The sequence below is a fragment of the Coenobita brevimanus genome, chromosome 4, assembly GCF_032717465.1.
Source record: "Coenobita brevimanus isolate Jiangsu-jjx chromosome 4, ASM3271746v2, whole genome shotgun sequence".
Lineage (NCBI taxonomy): Eukaryota > Metazoa > Arthropoda > Malacostraca > Decapoda > Coenobitidae > Coenobita > Coenobita brevimanus.
The window spans coordinates 12,318,528-12,345,055 of NC_136957.1; the positions used below are offsets into that span (position 1 = coordinate 12,318,528).

The 26,528-nt window shown below is 41.7% G+C and overlaps 1 protein-coding gene across 1 annotated transcript in view; it reads right to left on the bottom strand.

Moving 5' to 3' along the window:
• Positions 1-1,024: 1,024 nt before the first annotated feature.
• Positions 1,025-26,528, bottom strand: part of LOC145395854 (roundabout homolog 1-like) — a 742,719-nt gene continuing 717,215 nt past the window's right edge. The window contains exons 15-20 of the mRNA XM_080269381.1: positions 17,769-17,881; positions 15,941-16,063; positions 4,954-5,050; positions 3,368-3,450; positions 1,515-1,834; positions 1,025-1,199 (exon numbers count right to left, since the gene is read on the bottom strand). Coding sequence (XP_080125507.1) covers positions 1,025-1,199; positions 1,515-1,834; positions 3,368-3,450; positions 4,954-5,050; positions 15,941-16,063; positions 17,769-17,881 — 911 coding nt within the window. The remainder of the gene's footprint in view (positions 1,200-1,514; positions 1,835-3,367; positions 3,451-4,953; positions 5,051-15,940; positions 16,064-17,768; positions 17,882-26,528) is intronic.

A 26,528-nucleotide genomic window follows, 5' to 3' on the forward strand; every position in this document is an offset into this window, starting at 1 on the left:
ATAAACCAATTACATTACATAAATGTGTACAGTGTCGTGGTGATGTACGTAATTTTTCTACTTTCTATCAATCGTAATTTGGTAGTGTAGTGGTAGCAATGGAGAGACGATATAATAATTGTACTACGCATTCATATGAAATACTCTTATATGATGACTGAAAAAAAAATTGCCGAATATATTCTAGGAGTTTCTACGGTGCACTGGTAATCATATATTCCCTTCTTTGTGTCCACAAATGCCAGTATGCTAGTACAACGTAGCGATAACAGATTGTATCGTTCCTAAACTACATCACATACGCGTACATACTGGTACTGCTGTAATTATCTTCCATTTCTAGTCGTCAGTAAAACATTTGTTAGTGCAATGCAGTCGTGGCAGTACTGATGACATATTATTCTTACTGCACATCACACTTGTGGTAATACAGTGCATGAATGATGTTAAACTGATGATATATTACTCGTCTTTTGCACTAATGATCTGATATTCTCACTCTCATGTGACAAGTATGTTCGTAGTGCACTGAAGATATATTATGCATACAATGCAATCACTTAGTACGGAGCTGGTATTGTGAGGTAATCAAATACTGCTACAGTGCAATCACACACGTTGATGCAGCTAGCGTGGTGACTGTATAGAATCACATAGAATTTGGTACAGAGTAGTAAATCAGATAAACTGCATGCACGCTTGTTGGTGTAGTCAGAGTGTTGTCTGTATACAGTCACATAGTTTATATTTGGTGCTGCGTAGTAATCAGACAGCTACACTGCAAGCACACACGCTGGTGTAAGCAAAGTGTCGGTTGTCTGCAATCACACATACAGTATGTTGTCACAATCAGGTAATAAAACACTGCTACACTGGAAGCACATATGGTGTAAGCTGCGTATTGGCTGTGCATATGAACTTGGTGAGGCGTGACACCAGCTTACCCCTTGGCGGCGACCATGAGCACTCTCACCTGCGGCGGGGGCGGGGACGGGGTTGGCGTAGGGGACGGCAGGCGGCGGCGTCATGGAGGGGGGGAGGTGGAGGGGGCCGGCAGGGAGGACTGGAGGGAGGTGGACTCATACACTACAGAGTTGCGACAGTGGTGGAGGAGGTGGAGGCTGTGATGGTGGTGGGGGTGGTGGTGGTGGTGGTAGTGGTGGTAGTGGGGTGTGCCGGGGGATGGCAGGGACGGCCTGCTGGGCATGGGTGAGAGAAAAAAAACGTAAGACATTTTTTTGGTGAATTCCAGCCAGAGATTCTTCAACCGTTGAGTGTGAATCTCACTTGGCCATGGAGTAAGTATTTGTCAGTATTATGGGACCAACACACATTAACTGGGGTATATTGCATACGCCGGGGTTTATACAGAGTTGGAGTGTGGGTTATGGATAAGGAACTCTTGATAGGGGAAGCTCGAGGAGAGGTGAGTGAGGTGGACGGGAGAGATTATATTACAAGGGGATGAACTGTACAGGACAAGTGGCACATGCTTTACTTCCTTCACCACTCACCTTGATGCCACGCTCTCCGAGTAGGGTGAGGCCGTGGCGTATATGTGGGAGGGGCAGGTAGAATGGGAGTGCAGTGGGAGGTGAGACGGGTCGGAAGTGGGCAGTGGGGGTTGAGGGAGGTCAAGTGGTGGCTGACTGGATGGATCTTGGGAAGTGCGGGTGTGGTTGTTGGAATCTGTGGGTGGGTGAGGGAGGTAACACGGGTGCCTAGGGGTGAGGGTCGGGGAGAAGTGCGCCTCTGAGTACTCGCTGGTTCTGGGTGAGGGGGTGATGGGGGGGACGGAGCAGTAGCAGGGTGTGTGGTCGCGAGGATCCGGTAGCTGTGAGAGGAGATACGGGCTTGAGAGAGAGAGACAGACAGACAGACAGAGACAGAGACAGAAAGACAGAGAGAGAGAAACAAGAAACTGATGGGAAACGTTGAAAAGGTTAGTTGTAATAGTGTCACAATTATGCTACATTTATTTAAAGCACTCTTTCCTAATATACTGTATTCTTTTATTTTATGTATTATGGATACTCTACTGTACACAGCAAAATATGATTAGGAAAGGCATATCGAAATATAACCCACAAATGCTACAACGTCCTTCTTCATATTAGTTTTTTTACACTTATTTATTTATTTTTTTACAAAGAGGGAGACCAGTTTGTCCCGTGTCGGATCTGCAGCAACATATTATAAGCTGTACAGTAAAAAAGGCCATTTTGCCTATTAATTTACTATTAAAAATAGTTCATTCCGAGTCAGTTTATCGCCAGGCTTGTAGTGTAAAATGATTCTTGACAAGTTGGTGTAAATATAAATGACATCCCTATACTTATTTTTTAAACATTCTCCACCACAGACAAGCTTAGTTGGTTTTCATATAGTCGATCACCTGCAAAGAGAATGGTTGTTATCCTTAGGAACTCTGACTGCCGATTTTGAAAATTTTCCATAAACGGATATGAAAATGAATTTTTAAAAATGTATATGTTCCTCATTTTGCCACTAGTCTCCAAAGATAAATTATTACAATATAAAGATACATTAAGAACTCAACAGGAGTGTGTTATTATAAGTGTTCATCAAGAATATACATATTTTCTTGAGAGAAATATGAAAATTATACTACAAGCTATTAATGATTATATTTTTAGTATTATAAAGATTTAATACTATGTAGGTTCATCATGATATATACAATATTTATTAACCCTATCATTACAAAAAATCGTTCCTTAACTGATGATGATAGACAGTATCAGACAAGCCTGCGTGGAGTGAAGTGAAAGGGGAACGAAGTCAAATAACTTTTTTTTTTTCGTTATTGTTAGACTCTAGCATTTATACTTAGCTTGAGAGAAACCTCTGATAATAACAACTCTGAAACAATGTCTAATTGTTCTTCACCAAAGTCATGCTTTATAACGATTTTATTCAGCTTAGGAGAGAGATTTCTATGTGAAGGGACACAAAGATGATTCTACTGAAGTTCATGGACAGAAATACAGTATTCAGTGATTAAGTCGTTCACTGCCAGGGGTCTCTCCAGTACTGAATAAAAGGCGACCAGTAGTAGCAAGATACAAATAGAAAAGACTGCCACAGTACTGGAAGATTAAGACTAATTCTTGCATCAATATGGAAAGAAACTTAACCGTTTCATGCACGAGTCAACGCTAATGTTTCAGGATGGCTAACACCAAATGATTTTTTTTTTTTTTTCATTTGAGGCAAAGTATACGAGTCTGACAGTACTGTTTACATTAACCCTCTCTTGGGTGCATCATTTTTACAGTTACATCTAAAATAAAATCATTTTATTCAGTTCAGACTAAGTCATGAGAACCTGAGAGTATGAACCTACCCCAGGAGGCGGGAGGCAGGGCAGGGGTGGAGCAGTGTGGAGGGAGCGACCACTCTTCAGGCGACGTAATGTATTAAGACCTTCTGTAACGAAACAGGCACAAACTGACATCAAACAGATAGCATGGCATTTACATGGCATAATAAAACAAGAGAAAAATATATAGGAGTATGTGCGCAACGTAAGGTACCTCCGCCACATCTCAGTGAGCCGGAATTAATTATGTGTCACTACATCCTCATCCTTAATTGTACTATCCCCAGAATCTAACATTTTTATCCTTAAGGTAGTAGCAATATGTCCAAGAAGTCTAATGATCCTCTGGTTAGTTTTTTTTTTTTTTTTACAACAAGAACTGGTAATATTACATCGTTTAAGTGGAAGTAACGAGTTTACTAGTTGATAAAAGACAATGAATCGAGTCAGCATGAACCTGTGATGTCACACTTTTTGTGCTACTGCACCCTTTCCTAATGATTATTGGACATAAACCCACCTTGATCAATTTAACTCAATATTCATCTATGATTCAATAATCTTCGGCTGACTAGTCATGAGGAAGCAAGACCAGTAGTTATTTACACCCAACAGCATTTAAAACCCAAGATATTACAGCTCCCTTTGTGAATGAATTCTTCCATAGATCATTAATAAAATAGCCATCCTAGAACTATCGCCTTATCCTTTTTTTCTTCTGCTCTCATTCAGTTTATTGAGGATTCATTTCTTATTTTTTTTAGCTGAATCTCCTCACGATCCAGCTTGAAGAACGTCGCATAGCCCCAAGGGACTACACTGGCATTCCCTACCAAACTGTGCCAATACATATGGAATACTCATATTCTTATCAGTATTTATACCAAGCCCTATAGGCTACATAACATTTTTTTATCAAGGACTTCAAAAAACTCCTTTCAGTCTGTGAAAAAGGAAAATATTGAATTTTATTATATTATTTAAGAATCCTAGTTGGACTTTGTTAGAAAATTAATTCATAACTTTAATAATGAAGATCTTTGATAACAACTGATAGGAGCAGAAACTGTACGCTCTAGAATAGGAAACCAGTGTTGGTATTAAGCAGAATATGTCCTCGTATTTCAGATGTACAGGTGACTGAAAAGAAATACACTGTAGCTGGAGTAAGTAAATTTGTACCATCCAGAGTCTGAGTAGGCCGAAAGCACGTCTACTGCAGAGAAGAGAGGATTGGGACTGTCTTTCTTCTTCGTCTTATCATCATTATTATTAATTTTCCTCTTTTAATTAATAATCAAAACATTATTCACCTCGAAAACACACATACACACACACACACACACACACGTCATCTCCGAACACTTATACATCACTCCCATCCAAAAGCAGAATCAAAGTTTAAATAACAGTAATAACAGTGAAAAGTCATGGATCTTCAAATATACACAGCAGACCTCGTATTGTTGGAGCTGTTTGATTTGACATTCTAGCCATGCTGAAATAATGCATACTGATCTATCTCGGTATCGTGCCACTCTCTCTCTCTCTCTCTCTCTCTCTCTCTCTCTCTCCTACCAACTTTCCACACCCTCTCTCTCACGACTAACCTGTGTAAAAGCTCCTTTCGCTGGGTGGCTTGGAGTGTGGCAGACTCTTCCTCTGCCCTCCGTCTTCCCCTCGCTGCTCCTCCGATGGTGCCTTTAGCTGAGTGAGCACCAAACTTTATTAGTAAGTGTACCAACTAATACACAGTACTCTTTTCACTGCGAAGGGTCCTTCTCAGCTGGATTACGGCAGAATAGAATTCATAAATGTACAGTCACGATGAAAAGTTCTCCGACATTTCCCTGGCAGATGTGGTGATGAGGATGTTTCATGAAAAATATTTAAGTAAATGTAACCAGGAAGGATAAGACCAAGCATTGTTTTTTTCCTTGTCTTAATATTTTTTTTTGCTTAAATTTTGCCCTAGAAAATCATCCAAGGAAGGTGGCAGGAATCTGTGTACTGTACAGTACAAATAGTTGACCATATCACAGCCTGACAGGGTTGAGCTGACACACGCCACACAAGGCTAAACTTTGAACCATGACCTCATGTAGTTCCTGGCATCGCCACCAGTTGGCGCTGCCTCATTCAAAACAAATCTCATCATGTTTTCATTCATTCTCATGTAAGATTCACGCTCACATGAAGACAGTGAAATGATACACAAATCTATCTATCTACAGCAAGACGACAATCCAGTAAGGGGTGGCCGTTTGACTCTGAGTTATTTGTTTTACGGGGAGGGGCACTAACCCTGCACCAATCCATTTGCTGGTAAGTAGGGAACACGTATGGGTTGGTTATACGGTTACCACTCGGCGTTATGAATGGTTTCCTGGCTTACAGGAAACCATTAGGCTAGTCACTCAACGATACTGTACAAAATATACATCATTGGTACCTCTAAATTAAATGGAACACATTGTCACAAAGACTTTCCAATTGCATTAACCCCATCTTTGAATAATTAGGATCCCCCTGGTTACTTTTTCCAGCTAAATGTTCTGTTAGACATATAATCCGTTGCCAAAACCGTCATAGAAGAAATAACAACACTAACATTCTGACTATAATGGTTTATCCTTAACAGTGTACCCTGCTACCCTAGAACTGATTTTTGCAGCCTGAAAACATCTGAATTCTTTCCAGCAGTAGGTCTCCCAGAACACCTTGGCTGATAAAAACCCATTTGGGGCTCCATGTTGATACCCTTATCCTGTTCATCCCACGAGCATATTTCCATGCCATCTCCCTCAGGTGTGAACTCAATCTCAGCTCCATATTCATCATATCCATCATACTGGTCATCGTCTTTCTCTAAAGTTTCTCTTGAACCCAGTCGGGACCTCACCATCAACATCATTCCGATCCAACTCCGCACCAATCCCAACTTGGGGAATTCTCCTCAAATGAACTCGATGTACTACTCTGGACTCCCCTCCTCTTTTCTCTGGTACTTCCCTCTTCATTTAACACCCGTGCTACTACATATACAGTTTCTGACCACTCGTACCCTTATTTTCGCATGAAGACTTCGGTCACTTCTAGGGTCCCACCCTTAGCCCTTCTATCATAAGACATAATCCTCTTTCTACTGCTACAGCTCAAACAGTCACGCATTGTGTGATATATCTCTATGTGCATCAATCCAATCTTCACCCAAATCTCTCTCCTCCTTCACTTGGGAGAGCATGTCCCATGGTAGCCTATGTTCAGTACCTACAAGCAGGAAATGACAAAAGTCTGTGTTGGAATTTGGAGTCTTATTATACACTGCTAATACTGTTCCCAAGTTTTGTGACCATTGTTACTTTCGCACTAACTGTAAGGCACATAACATGTTGTGTAAGGTGCGGCTAAATCTTTCACACTGACCATTCCCAGCAGAGTAATAGGGGGATATCCAGTTCTGTTTAATTCCCCACAGTCGGCACAGTTGCTTGATTAGGGTGTTCTGAAACTGCGTTCCCTGATCTGAACGAATTCTCTGGAGTATGCCATAATTATTGAATACTTCATCAACCAGATGTTTGGGTATAGTTGTTGCCTCTTGATCCTTGGTAGCAAAAGCCCATGTAAATTTCTGCGAAGACATCTGTTACTATTAACATGTTCTCTTTCCTATTACATGTTCTCTTTCCTATTACTTGATGGCTCAAGAACTGCAAAGTCAACAACTAAAATATCAAAAGGTTTGTGGCCACAAGTGGATTCATTTGCATAACCTCCGGCATTACTGCTTTAGAAAACTCACACTGTGAACAGTCCCGGCAGTGCTTCATAATGTCCTTGTCTATCTCCGGCCAATAACATCTCGTCTTAGTTAACTGTGTGGTGCATTCCCTTTCCAGATGTCCCATATCATTATGCATCACCCACTCCACATCCGTCTTTAGTGTGACTTGCATAACAAATTGAGGAACACTCTCCATGCCAGATTTAACCCACCTTCGAAATAACAGATCATTCTGGATGGAGCTCATTTCTTTGATTCCACAAACTACTAAACCTTGTTATTGTCAGAAATGCTTCACTCCTTGATCACTCAACTGTCCCTCATGTAACCGCTTGCAGACTGATATGTTCGCATCCTTATCTCTCAGCAACCTCAGGTTTTTCCTCGACAGGCTGGGGAGACACGTTAATCCTACTATTTCTGATGCAGTGACATGTCCATCATCTTCCTCGAACTATCCTCTGTGTCATCATCTACACTCACGGCTTCTACCACCTGAGAAGAGTCAGTCAGCTCTGACTCAGGTGGACTGGGTTTTCTAGACAACCCATCCGCATTTCCATTAGCTTTTCTAGCTCCGTACTCAACTGCAAAATAAAGATTCTCTATGTCAGCCATCCATCATTGTTCAACAGCCCAAAGTTTGACATTGTTTAAGTTAATGGATTATTATCAGTCAGTACAGTGAATTCGCTACCAGTCAAATAGTCTTCGAACTTATCAGTGACGACCCATTTTAGTGCCAGAAGCTCCACTTTCCTACAGCTGTAATTTCTCATGTTCTTTTCAGAACCTCTCAAATCTCAGTTGGCAAATGCTATGGGATTTTTCCTACCTTCCCATTACTGCGAGAGAACTGCATCAAACCCAAAGAAAATGGCATCAATCTCCAAAAAGAATGGTTTACTAAAATCTGCACATTGCATCAGGAATGCCTCAGTTAATTTGTCTTTCAGTGTTTGGAAGCTTTTACAAGTTCTCCAGTTCATCTATTGATAATGAACTGGATACCTGCTGTAGCGCTTTTGTAAGGACTGTTGACAGTGCTGCAACCCTGGCAGACCCTCCCACACACCACCTGTAAAAAAAAAATGCGAACCCCAGATATGATCTCCGCTTGCTAATCATCTGAGGCACCCTTTGCTGCTTAAGCATCTTTGTCTTAGATGGGTCTGTCTCACTTCAAACACCTAAAATCACATTCCCCAATTAAAGACACTTTTCTTTCAAGAAGGTGACATATAGAAGGCTTTAGTTTGAGAATATGCCGTTGCAGTATGGTAAACAGCATATCAAGTTGGGCCATGTGGTCCTCTAGGTTCTAAAAATGACCCTTAATTTATCTAAGTACATCACTAAAACAGAAAATCTCTGGACCAAAGACATTCCCCATTAGCCTCTGAAAAATACTAGGTGCATTTGACAGTCTCATTAGCATTCTTTTGTATTTAAAAAAATTTAAAAATCCAAAAAAGAGTGCAGAAAGCTGTTTTCGGAATATTTTCCTCTTCCGTTTCTACTTGGTAATACCGTGATGTCAGATCAAAGGGGGAAAAACACTGGGATCCTGCCAGTACATCTAGAGAGCCCTCTTTGTGTGGTAAAGGTAATTCATCATTCTGGGTGGCCATATTCAGTCAGCTTCCTGTAATCCACATAGACATAGGGAATCGTCCTTCTTCACTATTACCACAGATGCAACACACCTACTACAGCTCTTTTGTATGTTTCTTTCTTCCAGTAACTGGGCAATATACTCTCCTAGTAACTGTATCTGATTAGGTGGAATCCTGAGAATAGGTTGTAGTATGGGAATTTCATCAGGCAGAGGAGTGAATTGCTTAACTGTTAGTGCAACCTAATTTTCCAATTTCATCTGCAAACACAACTTTATGCGGCCTCAACATCTGCCAAAGTTGTTCTTGAGCTGTGCTGGGCACATCATCCAGACTGACATGAAATTCTAACATTTTCAGGTAATCAGGTACTTTTCCTTTAAAATGTGATGGTTCATTCTAAACAGAGTCAATGGATAAAGCCCCACAAGACTGGTCAGTTAATTCGCCTTCGACGGCCACCTTGCCTACCCGCCATCTGTGTCCTAATCATGCTGGAGAAATTCCTCACATTGGCCAATACTGCTATTTCTTTGCCATGCCTGAGAGTTGTATAAGAAGGAATAAGAAGATTGGGAGGCTCCCAACCTTCACCAAAGTCCAGGGGTTCAACCAATATATCCATCTTCGGGCTGTGTCAAAGACAATGTACCCGTATATTGATTGGCTGTCTACAGTCAGGTGGGATTTGGGAAATCGTCTCATGACTAGTTCTGGCAAAACCCAAAGAATCCATTGTCTGACACTGAGAATGTGCTAAATACTCCTGAAAGACCTCCGCCAGTCTTGGTACAACTCAGATCCCTCTGGTTCTGATTTCCTCCTGTACACCTCTTCAGACAGGAGAGACACCTCACTACAGGAGTCTACAGGAGTTTCTATTCATATAAATTAATACCAACACGGTAGAGTAGTAGAGGAGTAGACTGTAGCACCAGTCGAGCAGGGCAGTACTCCCGAGGTGGATGGAAAGCTGATGACAGGGAGTGCTGAAGCTCCCGTTTCATCAGCCCTCAGGACTAGTTCCTGACCATCCCCCTTTGCTGAACTTTTTCAGTGTCTCACTTACACAGAGAGTAGGTCAGCATGCTCTCCAGTACAAATTTCTCTAACTATCTTCAGCAAACTACAAGCACAGTACACACTACACTTCCTATTTAAAATTCACCAAAAATGGAGTCAATTCACCCAGCCTCGGAGTCCCCAGGGGGGGGGACCACAAATGCCCCCGCCATCTGCCCCTCTCCCGGTGACGACTCGAGGTGCCTGGAACCACTGTCTGACTCTCTTCTTCTTCATTTCTGCAACATTCGCGGCCTTTCATCTAACTTTCGCTCTGTTGAGCACCACCTCTCCTCCTCTAAACCTCACCTTCTTTTTCTAACAGAGACTCAGCTGTCTGAGGCAACTGACAGCAAACCCTTTTCTGTATCCTCCTACTTTCTCTATACTCATTTCAAAGCCAAAGGTGGCTGTTGTGTATACATACGCAACGACTTATCTTGCTCTCGTGTTCCTGAACTTGATTCTTCTGAATTCTCCACACTCTGGCTTCGGCTTTCCTGTCATTCTCTGACTAAATATATCTGTGCTGTTTACTTATCCCCAAATTCTACTGACTATCAAAAATTCTTCGACTATCTTACTTCTACGATGGAACACATTCTGTCCATTTCTCCTTTCTCTGAAATCTCCATTCTTGGAGATTTCAATGTTCACCACCACTTTTGGCTCTCCTCTCCTTTCACGGATCCACCTGGTGAACAAGCCTACATCTTTTCTATCCTTAATGACCTAGAGCAGCTTGTACAGCACCCTACCCGTATCCCTGACCGCCTTGGAGAGAGCTCCAACATACTTGACCTCTTCCTCACAACTAATCCTTCTGCTTACTCTGTTAATCTTTTCTCTCCGTTGGGCTCCTCCGATCACAACCTTATTACCTTAACCTGTCCTATCACTCCAGTACGGCCTGTGGACCCTCCAGGGAAACGTCGTTTGTGGCATTTTGGAGCCGCGGACTGGGAGGCCCTCAGGCAGTACTTCTTCGATTTTCCCTGGAATGATTATTGCTTCCATGGCCGGGAGCCATCTGAGTGTGCCTTGCGCATTACGGAGGTTATTCTCTCGGGCATGGAAGCATACATTCCTTTCTCATATCCTTTGACTAACGCAAGAAAGCCTTGGTTTAATCACGCTTGTTCTAATGCTGTCCGCAACAAGGAGAAGGCCTACAAAAGGTACCGGAGCCAACCCACCCCTGAATCACATAATCTTTACGTTTCTGCCCGGAATCGTGCTAAGTCTGTTCTTCACTCTACTAAAAATAATTTCATCCATACTAAATGCTCTCAACTCTCCGACTCGAATTCTTCCCGCTCCTTCTGGCACCTTGCCAAAAATCTTTCTAACAACTTTACCTCATCATCCTTCCCTCCTCTTTTCTACTCTGATGGTTCTGTAGCTATTTCTTCTACTGATAAAGCAGATCTCTTCGCACAGACTTTCTCCTCCAATTCCACCTTAGACGATTCCGGTGCTGTTCCTCCATCACTTCCCCCCTCTGACTTCCTCATGGCTGACATTAAAATTTCTTCAATTGATGTATTTTCTGCCATCACTGGCCTCAGTACTAACAAGGCATATGGGCCTGATGGGGTCCCTCCTGTTGTTCTCAAGAACTGTGCTTCTGTGCTTACACCCTGCCTAGGCAAACTATTTCGCCTTTGTCTGTCAACTTGTACCTTTCCTTCTTGCTGGAAGTTTGCTCTCATTCAGCCAGTCACAAAGAAGGGTGACCACTCCCAACCCTCCAACTATCGTCCAATTGCTTTAACGTCCTGTATTTCAAAAGTTTTCGAGTCAATTCTTAATAGAAAAATTTTAAGGCATCTTTCCTATCAAAACCTTCTTTCCGGTCGTCGGTATGGGTTCCGTCAGGGACGCTCCACTGGCGATCTTCTCACCTACCTTTCAGACTCCTGGTCATCCTCCTCTCGGGACTTTGGCGAAAGCTTTGCCATTGCACTTGACATCTCAAAGGCTTTCGATCGAGTCTGGCATAAATCTTTAATTTCCAAACTGCCCTCGTACAGTTTCTATCCTTCTATCTGTGCCTTCATCGCTAGCTTCCTTTCTGGTCGTTCTATAGCCGCTGTTGTAGACGGCCATCGTTCTTCTCCTAGATCTATCAACAGTGGTGTTCCTCAAGGCTCTGTCCTATCACCAACTCTCTTCCTTTTATTCATCAATGATCTTCTAAGCTGTACATCTAACCCTATCCACTCATACGCTGATGACTCCACCCTTCACCTTTCCATTCGGTTCCCGCAACGCCCATCTCAACAGTTACTTCAAGAAACAAGGGATGAAGCTATGGCACACCTAATGTCTGACTTGGCTCATATCTCTGACTGGGGTAAAAATAATATGGTTGTCTTTAATGCATCTAAGACTCAGTTCTTACACCTATCAACCCGACAAAATCTTCCACAGGTATACCCACTAATGTTTAATAATATTCAGCTTAATCCTGCATCATCCTTGAACATGCCTGGGGTTTCATTTACTCGGAACTTATCTTGGAAAGATCATATTACATCTCTTGTAAAATCTGCTTCCAAGAGACTGGGTGTGCTAAGCCGACTCCACTCTTTCTTTACCCCTGCACAGTTGTTGACTCTATACAGGGGTTTTATCCGCCCCTGTGTGGAGTACAACTCTCATGTGTGGGGAGGCTCCCCACATACAGCTCTTCTCAATAGGGTGGAGTCAAAGGCTTTTCGTCTTATTAACTCTCCTCCTCTTACTGACTCCCTTCAACCTCTGTCTCTTCGCCGCACTGTTGCATCTTTATCTCTTTTCTATCGCTACTTTAATGGTCACTGCTCCTCTGAACTGTCTGCTTGCATTCCTCCACCTCTACGATGGGCGCGTAGCACCCGTCTGGCAGCAAACTCTCATCCCTTTTCTGTCCAACTCTCTAATGCAAGAGTTAACCGTTACTCCCAGTCTTTCATTTATGCAACAGGTCAGCTCTGGAACTGTCTCCCTCTGTCTGTTTTTCCTGCTGCCTATGATCTCCAGTCTTTCAAACGTAGTGTGTCCAGGCATCTCAAAATGATCGGATCTTGAATTTGGCTTTCTATTGTATTTTGTTTTTCTCTTGGAGGGAACTGTTACTGCGGGCTCATGGCCTTTGGTTCCTTCTTTCTCGCATTTAAAAAAAAAAAAAAAAAAAAAAAAAAAAATCCCGAAGGTGGCATGTTCGGGTTAGGGTTCGAGGAAGTACGTACATTCTGCTGAAGGTAAACAGGGGTCATGTTTCCAAGCCTTGCGAAAAGGAGGTTATGGATAACAATATATATATATATATATATATATATATATATATATATATATTTATTTATATATAATAGGAATATTCAAAGTGAAATATATAAAGCCAATGGCATATCTGTATTGACAGCATTATATAACTCAGGTTGCACACAAAAGTACCACTGATAAGAAGACAATTTATTATTATTATTATTATTATCATTATTATTATTATTATTATTATTATTATTATTATTATCATTATTATGATGATGATGATGATGATTATTATTACCATTATTATTAAGTTTCGCCATATAGCTTATTGTTTTTGTATTATTATTTTTCCTTGCATTTTCTTTTTCTTAGATCTTAATGATACTATAAAGGAAGGTAACCTTGGGTAACCCAAGCACTTGCGCTGAATAAAAACAACCCTGAACTATTTTTGAAGGTCATATACTAATTTTTTGTGCAAAAGTTGCATATTTGAGATTAAATATCTCAGAAACTTATTGAGAAACAGCTATTTGGTTGAAAGTCCTTTCATAAAAAGAGTTTGCCGAGAATTTTGGCTGAATATTTTGCCATTAAGCCTAGTGGATATTACCAAATTAAAACCCGCTCAGTGTTTTATTTGTTGCACTTTTTAGAGAAAACCACAAATGTTGTAAAGCTGTAACTTTACAGAAATATAGCTGTGGTCCCTCTTATTATCTGAATGGAATGTGGTTACAGTTAAGCATACAGTTAGCCAGTTATTAAAAGAAATGTAAAATGTACCCATGTGTTTTTCACAACTTTGTCTTCAGATCTTGTTGATTGATAGTACACAAGAAGCTGCCTTATATTAATCTCAGTACATGTTCCAAATATGAACGACCTTGAACTAATTTAAAGGTCACAGATTTGTTTATGATGTCAAAATTTCATACCATTATACAATAAATAATTATGGCGAAGCTTCCTTATTGTGGCTACACAATTAGTAAATAGGTAACTAGCCATTATTATTATAATTATTGTTACCTTTCTTTCAGAACGTCATGGCCTTAAACAGTTCTTCTCATAAATTCCTTCTGGACATAACATTGTAATCCTGCTACTAAAGTTAATGTCAGCAAAATATTCACTGCTATATTCTTGCTAGAATAATAATGATAATTAATGATAGGCCTGAAAATAATAGTAATAATAATAATAATAAAAAAATAATGATAATAATATTATTTATAATAATAATAATAATAATGAAAATATTGTTTCGTCACACCACCTCAAGAACTATAAGCACAGCTGGTGCTTGGGCAAATAGTACGAACCTCGCTACAGCCTGGGATCATATTTACTAACTCTACTAACGATGTCCACAGTCACATTAGAGGCAAGGGAGAAAAAGGAAAATAAAATGCTCTATAATAACGGTTGACTATGACGGGAACCAGTTTATCCTTTACATTAATTATACAGCCCTCTGAGATGCTGTGTCACAATTACCACAACAGGTGTGTGGCATATTTTACTCGCTCATTCACGAAGTAACTGGATAGAATAAGTGATGGAGATAGGGTTTTTATTTGAATGTGATAGTAAGCCAGAATAAAGGGAGATATTGATGGAATTTTAATTTAATTTAAATAATAGCACACATTCATACAGTTGTATTTTCACATTCTATGTATGTTAGTTCACCAGTTTATAAAAGGATGAGAGAAAATGCTCTCTCTCTCTCTCTCTCTCTCTCTCTCTCTCTCTCTCACGTAAAAAGAAATTGGTGCCAATTGGCATACACAAAGTGGTACCAAACCCTCTTCCGAGATTGGCGGAGTGTTTTTTCCCCCATGTCCAGGCGACTCAAACCACAGATACTGTACATGAAATAAGACTTTGTGATGTACAGTGATTCAAACCAAGGATAATCGAAAAAAAATCGCTTTGGGATGTATAGTGACAAATGTGCAAAGGCATATACATGACTTTAGTCTTCGAGAATCTTGTGCTGAAGGAAGTTTGACTGTAAATTTTCCTAGTCTTACTGAGTGGGATTGGTGTCTCAGAGAGAGGTGTAGTGATTTACTGAGTGGTGGTGATATCTCAGCAAGTTCAGTTGTGATTTACTGAGTGGTGGTAGTGCCTCTGTGGGCAAAGCGGTGAGATACTGAGTGGTGGCTGTGTCTCAGTGTGTTATGGTGACTTCCTGAGTGGTTGTGGTATCTCAGTGAGTGAGATGATGTATCAGTGATTAATATGATGATTAACTGAGTGGTGCTGGCGTCTTAATGAGTGGTGTAGTGTCTTAATTAAGTGGTGGTGGTATCACAGTGAGTGGTGTGTGAATTACTAAGTGGTGGTGGTATCACAGTGAGTGGTGCTGTGACTCACTGAGTAGTGGTTGTGTCACAGTGAGTGGTATTGTGACTCACTGAGTGGTGGTGGTGTCTTAGTGAATGGTGCTGTGACCCAGTGAGTGGTGGTGGTGTCATAGAGAGTGGTATTGTGACTCACTGAGTGGTGGTGGTGTCTTAGTGAATGGTGTCTTGACTTACTGAGTGGTGGTGGTGTCTTAGTGAATGGTGTCTTGACTTACTGAGTGGTGGTGGTGTCTTACTGACTGGTGATACTGTTTCAGTGAGTGACATCGTGACTTACTACGTGGTGGTGGTGTCTCAGTGAGTGGGGTGTGGTGGTTTAAGAATGATGGTGGTGTGTCAGTGAGTGGTGTGGTGACTTACTGAATGGTGTGATGTTTCAGTGAGTTGTGTGGTGATTTGTTGAGTGGTGATGGTTGTATTTCGGTGAGTAGTGTGGTGGCTTATTGATTGGTGGGGGTATCTCAGTGAGTGGTGGTGGTGTGTGAGTGGTGTGGTGACTTACTGAATGGTGGTGGTGAGGGGTGAGGAGGGAGGTGGTGGCGTAGGGTCCGTCAGTGTCCCCACCGGTGTAGAAGGTCACAAGCGAGCGAGCGGCCGCAGACCCGTCACCATCAGTGTTCAGGATCTGTGGATGGGGAGGGGCCGGTGAGAAAGAGTCCAGATAATGCTGAGTGCAGTATGGACAGTGCTGGAAGCGTAAAAAGATAATAAATGTGAATCGGGAAAGGAAGTAGAAATCTCATAATTATCACCCCTTCCACACACAGATGGACCCCAGACTAGGTAGGCTACAGCAGTTCAGAGCTCTTAACCCCTGCCGTGCTAATGCTCTCGAATCTGATTGTCATCCCTAAGTCATTGCTTTTGAATCTTCAGTTTTCATATTAATGTGAGTTTTTTTTTGTCAGGTTTATTGCTTTTTTGTTCAATAATAATGAGGAACTCCAAAAATATTTGCAGTATACATGCTGTGGACATTGTCTAGTGGTAAATGTTGGCTTGGGCGAGCTCTGTGGGTTACTGGAGGGTTTGGAGCAATGACTTTGTGCTGAGAGGGAGGTACATGGTTGTCAAGTATACTTATTTTGCATATTCTGTGTAATAGTAGATGTCTATCTTTCACCTTTCTTTCCTTTTTTTTCCTTCCTTCTTTTATTTATACATTTGCCACACTGCATGCTCTGTCTCTGTCATGGCAGAGCTTCAGCCATGAATTGAGATGTTAAAATTCTAGAAATATCAAGTGCGGTGTGGCAGTGCTAGCCAAGTTCTCTCAAGGCGTTGCAGATTGCACAGTAGCTTTCCCGTGGAAATCCTAACGTTATCTCTGACCATATATATTCCAACGTGGTGATGACCGTGACCCAGCTATACCAACATAAAATGAACACAGTGAGAAGCAAAACCAATGGAGACAACCTAATGTTCTTTGCAACATTTGCATATTCAAACAGCAACATGGAAATGAAAGTCTGTATTTGACTTGAGGCTTCTTCCACCAGGCCAGCGAGAAAAAGAGCTGTTGAAAAATAATAATTAGGACGAGAATATGATGGACCACACATTACAAGGCGATCATATACCAGCTCAGGTCAAAACGTGTTCTCCAGGTATTACACTATTTTAATCCCTCCTTTGTTGTGTGAATTGGGTTAGAAGGGTGGAAGTAGCGTGGGTGTGGTTTGTCCACACTAGTTATGCCATTCAAACCCACTCCATGTAAATGATGTTATATGTGGAGAATACGCTTTGTTGTAAGGTGGTGTTTAATCCCCTAGTCAAAAAAGAAAATGCAGTGTTTACTGAATATAGTTATTTCATTCCATGAACTTCAATATTGAGAAATTAATTATATATTTTTATTTTCAAACATCCAATTTGATATCAGCACCCACATTGACTCCTAAAGCATCCGCCTTGACCATAGTTTACCCCATATCCCAGCAACACCCACTTTGACCCCAGCAACACCCGTCCTGACCCAAGTAACACCCATCCTGACCCAAGCAACACCAACCTTGACACCAGCGACACCCACCCTCACCCCAGCAACACCCACCATAACCCTAGAAGCACAACTTTAACGTTAGCACCACCCACCTTGACCCAACACCACCCACCTTGACACCAGCAGCATTCAACTTGACCTCAGCATCACCCACCTTGACTCAAGCACCACCCACTTTGACCCAGCACCACCCACCTTGACCCCAGCACCACCCACCTTGACCCAGCACCACCCACCTTGACCCAGCACCACCCACCTTGACCCAGCACCACCCTCCTAGACCCCAGCATAAACACAATTTCACCCAGCATCACGGACCCACCTTGATCTCGCCGCCGCCCACTTTCTCCAGCTGCCAGCCAGTGTACTCCTGCCACAGACTGGTGTCCTCAGCACTCAGGCCCACGCCAAGGTTGTCTGCCTTGTGCACCGTCACTGTGAGAGGGACAATAGGCAGGTACAGTGGACAGCAGGTCCAGATCCAATGATAAGGTGCAGGGGGTAGAAACACTGGTCTGGTACAGTGGATATGTATAATCAATATAGAAGAGGGATTACGTAAGGACAGTCAGTAGACAATGAAAGAAAAAGTGTTTTGTCTAATATAAAAACTTACACACAGCCTCTGGATCCCAGAAATAATCGTAGATTCTTAAACAGACAACAGAAACTGTATATTTATTAATCGATTTACAACAAGCACGCGAAATAACACAAGAGTAGTCTCTCCCACACTCAACAAACAACTCCTGATTATCTGTTCATCTGTCTCTGACCAGACGCCGTGATCCCGAAGCGAATGGCCACAAGCAAATTACCTCCATGTTATCGTGTCCAATTACCTCCATGTTATCGTGTCCCTCACCATCAGGCTGACCTACCTTGAATTTCCTTTTCAAACATGAAGCACCCTTTAGAACCTTTATATATATATATATATATATATATATATATATATATATATATATATATATATATACTGTCAAGCTGTGTATATGTTTGTGTCTGTCTGTGCACTTGCTCGTTTCTTTCACGAGAACAGTAATAGATATCGACCTAATTCTTTCTGCATCAGGGCATGGCTAGTCCGGGGAGTGTTAGGTGAAAAACATTGCTATCGAGCGCGAAGCAACGGCGACATTTTTGGAAATCGCTACACGCGAAATGTCTTTGTTTTTGTACGTTTATTTCACAAGAATGTTAACAGATATCAACCTAATTCTTTTTGCATTAGTCCAGGGAGTATCTGAAAAGTATCAAACACACATTCTGGCGATCGGCCGCGACGCGACAGGCAAAAATGTCGAAAATCGGAGCGCCGCGAAAATATTTTTTTCGACTTTTTGGTCAGAAATGATTATTGTGGGCTCAATAACGGTATGGAAACAAAGATAATGGTATTTGCAAACACTGTGTGATGCAAAGGCTCCTTGTCCCACAAGTTTTTGCAGGCAAGCACTAGCATATATATATATATATATATATATATATATATATATATATATATATATATATATATATATTTCCCCTTTTCATTTGTATAAGAAAACCAATATACCTAACTCTAAGTCTCTTGGCACTCTGCTATCCTACCAGATCAATTACAAGTTTTCCAGACCAGTTCAGTCGCCGTCTTTCCCCCATTTTTCAATATTCTGTCACACTCTCTGTGAATTCCTGGTAACTTCCTTCATTCTCACTTTCTTCAGTGCTTTATATACTTCCATCTTACTGATTCCTTCCTTGCTTCTCCTCTTCCCCATTGCCCAGTCTCTTTACTGGACTTACACTGTTGTCTTTTTTTGAACACCCTTTTAAATTTCTCCCTCCTTCTACCCACTTCCTCTTATCATCACCAGGAGTCTCCAATTTTTGTATTTCACTAATCTGCAACCTCCATTATTAACTTACTTTACTATCTTGACCTATTTCCAAAGTACTGTAGTTTGCTATTTTCTTTTCAGTTTACACTTAGCTGTCATTTCAACTTCTCTCATCTATTGTTGCCAATCATTTCACCTCTTTCCCCTTCGCATCTTTCTTGTGCTCCACATTTTCCCTGCAGCCTTTCTGCACTCTTTACAACAACTGTTATCTCCTGTTTCCTATTCTATCTGTTCATGTCCTGTTTATTGCACCTTCCTCTTTGATGCTGCCCTGTGGTGATCAGACAAGTCACTCTTCAATCCTCTGTACACTGTTGTATTCAGCACAAACCTTTGATAATCCACACATATAATTAATCAATCACTGCCTTAATATTCAGCCAAATCTCCTCTTATCCTCAACACTTTTCATATACACTTAGCATAAGCTTGTACCTGGAAGGGACATTGACAGTTATCAAGTGCTTCCCAGCACTGACATCCACAAGGGCACTAACATATCCATCCATTTCCATGGGTACACTGCACTATTCAACCACCCCATCTATTCTAATAATCCTCACTTTACCAATAGTATCACCAGTTAGAAATACCCTCTCACTGCCGTCAGATTTTTCCAAGTATGTTTTAACATTCTCTAAGAAATCCCCTTTCATTCTAGTCACTCGGTCTTCACTCCGGGCAGTCACATAAAACCACCAATGTTTGTATTCCTTCTTTCATTCTTACTCAGACAATCTTTGATTCAACTGAACTATACTCCCTTTCACTATTTCAATCCCTTATACACAGAGATGGCATAAACCCTCCCTTGTTCCATCATTCTCATCATCCCCATCACACATTTCCCATCTAATCCTGCCATTCTCTCATACATTTCCCTCTCATTTGGTCTTAGTCAGCCCACATATACTGGCTTTTTCACGTTTGATTACCTGCACAATCTCATATTCTTTTTCACTTCATCACTGACGGCCCTTGCGTTCAATCTCGCCATCCTCAGAATGTCTGTTTCCGGTCCTTCGTCTTCAACTGTTGCTCCACATAAATCCGAGGCAACATGTTTTACAGGGAGAGTCAATAACCCTCTCAAAACCTACATTGTCGCTTCCATGACACAGGGATTACAGGTTGGTTCTAAGGTTACAAACCAGCACAGTGAGGGGCTTCAGGATTTATAGGAATACAATTAGTTTGTCACTGAGCGTAGAATCGCCTGGTGGTAACCCCACACTGCGTGGATGATGGGAGCCTCACCTACCATACGAACTAACACTCATCTATCCAATATACAATGCATTTCTGCCTCATCAGAAGCGTTGGGACGAAGGGCTAAGCTACTTAGTTTAGACATTTAAGACGAGGAGGACCATCTTCATTTGCCAGTGGGTGGCATTAGGTGAGAAATAAACCCCGCCCACCCCTCAGATGGAATTCCTTGCATACATTATACTGCTTGAGCACCTTAGCCCACTAGACCACCAGGCGTCATTTTGTTATATGATTTGCAGTCAGCACAATATTTGGTTTTCATGGTTACAATAAACCATAGTCTTGTTGTTCAGCACTGAGTCACCTGATGGGAACATTATATTCAGTGGATGTGGGTGCTCCCACCTACCACTATCAGACTAAAACACACACACACACACACACACACACACACACATATATATATATATATATATATATATATATATATATATATATATATATATAATATATATATATATATAGTATACATATATATATCAGCTTACAGTTATCTAGTCTCAGTTATCTAATATCCAAACACAAAATTACTGTTCAGATCCAAATACACAATTTCACCGATTCAAACAACTGCCAACATCCACACCAGCACTACAATTACGCTAATTTAACCTGAAAGCTTAGTGAGTTGGTTGTTTTATTACAACTGTTATGTCGTCTTACCCAACCAGCAACGGCCGCGGTGGAGAACTACGATAACAACAAAACCAGCATAAGTAGTATAGAAAAAAGGCCAAAGTTTCAAACGAAAAAAAAAAAAAAAAAACAGCTCAGCAGAATAAATGTCACAATGAGACAGACTCTAACCTTTCTTCTCATGAAAAATGGGCCGGTGATAAAAGGCAGAAAAATAGTCATAGCCAATATTTCAGCAAATACGGAACTTTGACATGATCTGTATATTCTCTCTCTCTCTCTCTCTCTCTCTCTCTCTCTCTCTCTCTCTCTCTATGCCAGGTCATCCTGCCCTTGTTGTTAGATGCTTTTTCCTGACTGGTTTCTTTTGGCCAGCGCCATGCTGCCGCTATTTAGTCGCGTTTTCTTTCTTGTATTCTTTCTTTCTAGTTTTATTGTGACAGGCACTTCTACCCTTCAGAATTAACTGATTCCAACCAAATATGGATACAATGACCAGCCAATGACCTAGCTGTGTCCGCAAGGTTTTGATTCCTATGCAACTACTCCTTACCTAGCAATGGTCAAAAAAGTTTTTTTTTTCTTTTTTTTTGTACTTTTCACATTTTGAGCTGTAGAAGCATTACTAACGGGCGTAGAAAGCTCTGACTTTAGACGTAATCTTGAGGTCATTCCCTATCGGAAATGTGCCATTCATTTTTCCCCTCTCACCACTAGTTTTCGAGTGGCAACCCTGCGAAGATTGGCCTCAACATCCCTGGCAACCAGAACCGAGTTTTAAAAATGTCCCCTAGTGGCTTCATGGCATTGATTGGAACTTTGCATGCTTACAGACATTTACTAGTACTACAATGTTCCTTTGTACACATATGTGCTACATTGACCAGGTCAGGGGTCAAAGGCCATCAAATGTGAAAATGATGAAAACAGCTAAAAGCATGACTGTGCTCGTGTGAAATGATAAGGTTTCAAAGATTCTCAAGCCAGGGCCATGATTCTTGGTTGGAATGTTGCATGGGAATACCTCCACATAAAAATGACACTTACTGTCGAAACTCACATCCAGTTGCTGGCAGCGCCACCTAGAAGTTGTACGTCTGGTTGGCCAGTTTCAAGTTCCCTAGCTCCACAGTGAGTGGATGGAATCGAACGAAATCTTGCATAGTTAGAGACGATAATGAGTACTTCAAGTGTGCTTTGTACATGCTTGATCAATATCCATATATATATATATATATATATATATATATATATATATATATATATATATTGAGACATATATCCTTTCGCTCTTTCTTCCTTCCGTTTCCTTAAATACGGTACATAATTTATTTTACGCCTTTTTAATCCAGCTCTTATTCATGACGTTGTCAGTACATGGTGCCTCTCGCTGTCTGTATAGCCTATATATTATTCCAAATGCTTGTTCATCCACACCCTTGTCCATCTACTCATGTATCCATGTCTATCTATCCATTACATGCTTACTTACCTATCTATCCTTCTACCTTTAATTATCAGTCTACTCATCTGCCTGATTAATCGACCATTAATACAACTACATATTTATCCATGGATCCTTCCATCTTCCTGTATGACCACCCATTTATCTATCTAATTGTCCTAGTATAATCCTACATTTAATCGTTTGTCTGTTAAGGTCTTTTCTAGTATTCCATCTACCTTCCTGTCCATTAATACATCCACCCAGCTACCTTCTTAATAATTCATCTATCCACCACTTAATCTGATGATCTATCTATATACCTACTTATCCAGTCATTTACCTGTCTACCTGTCATCCATTTTCCCAATTACCTGTCTAATCATCCATCTATCAATCTTCTTACAATTTTCCAATCACCTACAAGTCCATATATCAGTTGACCTAAGGAGCTATTTAAGAATTCAGTTGTCTAATCATCTATCCACTTACCTGTGATCTGAGTATCAACCTACCTGATCACTCATCCATCTACCCACCCATCTAGCTAATTATTTAACTAACTACCTGCCAATTCAACCATCCATAAACTGTATCCATTTCTAACATACTATAACACTAGCCGTGTGTGTGTGTGTGTGTGTGTGTGTGTGTGTGTGTGTGTGTGTGTGTGTGTGTGTGTGTGTGTGTGTGTGTGTGTATTTTGGGCAGCTGAAACTACACATTCACATCGCACCAAAATTGGCACAAAAATCGCAAAAAATTCGCTGATGTGAAAAAACTTGGTCCCATCACGACTGTAAACCTTTTACTACATTTAATGAGCAATCTCATTTGGACCAAAAAACGCTGCTGCGGGCGCCCGGCATAGGATCCCCGTATAATTTTTTGCCCACAGGTATAACTAAAATATATTATAGAAGCGCGAGAGCCCTCCGCAGGGGCAAGTGCGAGGGGCTTAAAGGGCCCACAAGCACTTGTACCTGTCTAATGATCTGTCAGCCCAGCTACCTGTATTATGATCCACCGATCCACCTAGCTATCTGATCGTATTTTTATCCACCTCTTTTTATCTAGCTATTACGGTACCGTAAGTTTTCACTAAGTTTGAGGGACATGACCGGTGAGTATGGAGAGAGGGCAGTCCCTACTGGTGCACACAGAAAACATTCCCATGGATTTTAGTTACCCCGGAAATGTTTATACTATAAGATAAGCTAATAAAAACACACAAAACTGATGGGTAAAAGTGCAGAACTGCAATGAGAATACTTGTTCAGGAGTAATAATAGCTTCAATTAAATTCCCACCATCATAGCACAAAATTTTACCCGCACTGAGCATGAACAAAATTTATGTCTACTGTATATGCAGAATTTCACGAGCTTTCACCTGGTGTTTTCGGAACCTCGATACGACCAATACTTTTCGAGTAAAGCTCAAAAAATCGTGCGCAAACCCACCCCCAACTCCACTGAAAGCCAAGAGGACATCAACTACACCAAACCCTCATTTTTTGACCGATCGTTATTCAACAATTCGTTGCTTCGATATCGTCTAACACTTACAAGAACATAGGTAAAACTTTACTCCACGACGATCAGTCCTTACACTTACGAGAAAATATTTACATGTCATCACTGTATGCAGTACTTATAATAACACTTCCTGAGCATCTTTTTTCGTATTTACAACACTTTCTGAACGCCTTTTTATCGCTTATCATTACCACACTATTGTTTCTCAATAGTTAGCGAGAGTGTGGTACTCCTCGAAGCATGGGTTATACGCACAATCCTACATCACACTCGGCACACATATACCTTGAGTCCTACCTCTGAGTACGTGGCCTTACAGTCTTCTTTGCACACATGTGACACCTCCGCTGGGGATTCTGATGCGCCACACTTGGAGGACGATTTGGGGGAAGTGTCTAGAGGTGAGGCGGAGAGGTGTGGCAGCGGTGTGGCGGTGGCAAGCAGCACTTCTATCTTCCCTATATTCCCCCACTATCTCCTGCACCAGCTCGCGAATATAGCCCTCGAATATCTCTTGGATGCCAGTGGTCTGTGCGTGGAGATAGTGAACATTGAGGACGGTGATGTCGAGGAGATGGAAGAATAATTTTTTATACCACTTCATTGTGGGCCTGGCACAGGCAACGCTGGAAATCATGGCATCTGATTGATCCACCTGTCGCACATTCACGTTGTACACCAAGACAGGTTCTGGTTTCCAGACGTGGCGCCGCCCTTCTGCTTTGTAATCTATACTGTCTGTGTGGTGTACAAGGGGCCGATGAACAGACGAGAGGAGGAATACTTCACGGTTGTGGTGCCATGCTGTTGCGAGGATATTATGTGCTTTGTAAAAAACAACCTCATTTTTCTGAAGCTTCCTCCCCACCTTCACCATGTGCCGACGGTTCTTCTTTTCAGTGCCGCACAGACCAGTTTCGTGCAGGTGAAGGTATCTGGCGAGAAGGGGGCTTGTGTACCAATTATCGAGGTATTAGATGTGCCCATGATGAAGGTATTCCTCGATCATCATTTTTACCACAGTCCCTGAGAGTCCCAAACTTCTATCTTCTGTGATGTCTGTCTGAACACCTGTGTACAGGACTATGTCCTGCACATACCCAGTCTTACAGTCGCACATCACGAAGATTTTGAAGCCAAACCTGTCTTTTGCTTGGGATATACTGACGAAAAGCAATATTATCTCTCCATTGCACTAGACTAACGTCTATGACGAGGTCTCGGTATGGAGAGAAGAAGGTACGGAATTTCTCTCGAAGGTGATCAAAAACCAGACGTATCCTCCTCATCCTGTCCGTGTTGGTTGCGTTAGCAGGGTCAAGGGTGTCAAAAAAATGAAGCTGGCTCAGGATGTACTGAAAACGATTCCTTCCCATCACCTTACAAAAAAATAGTGTCACCATTACTGGATCCACAGTCCATAGTGAGGCTGATTTTTTTTCAATATCCCCATCAAAAGCACAAGTGCTAGGAACACATACATTTCACCCAGGGTCATGTCAGGTTCAAACAATCGGCTGTGTCATGTCTATGTTGCTCCCCCATGTTCAAATGCAGCAAAGGCGTTGGTCAGGGCAACAATATTCAAAACAAACTCCAAAGGAAAGTAGTTCCTGAATAAGACAAGCCTACTGGAGGTATAGTGAAGTTCAGGGACACTACGCCCGGCCTCATTTTCGTGGGTGAAGGGGTGAATGTGGGGGACAAAGTCACTCCCGTCCTCTCACTCCCACGTCGTTTCCTCATCATCATCATCATCGCCTCCATGTTCATTGGGCTGTGGGGAAGCACGGGGAATGGGGGAAGAGTTTCACATGAGGTGCTGGGTGTGGGGAAGGCGGGAAGACTTTGTCCTGAGGTGCTGGACTGAGCTGGGTCATGGGCAGACAAGGGAGAGCTTGGGCAAGATGAGTCACTCTCCCCGAACAATGGAACTTTCCCAAATCCTCCACACTTCCTCCTCACACTTTCCTCCGCATGTGGTGAAATTCTTTGCCTCCCCAACCACCCCTCAACTGCAGGACTACTTTCCTCCTCCCTTTCCTCCTCATTGTCGTAATGTGAAAGGCGACGACATGCAGGTGGCCTCCTACCACGTGTTGCCCTAGTGTAGCCCACATACCTGGATTTTCTAGGTGAGGGAATTTCATCACTACTACTTTCCTCCTCAGCCTGGATGTAGTCCTTATCCTGCATGTCGTCATCCTCCAGATCACTTTTCCCAGTGTAGAGAACCCTCAGGAGGTCCTGAATCTCCTCGTCAGAGAGACCGCAGCGAGACATCACTGCACTGTATGACTGACACA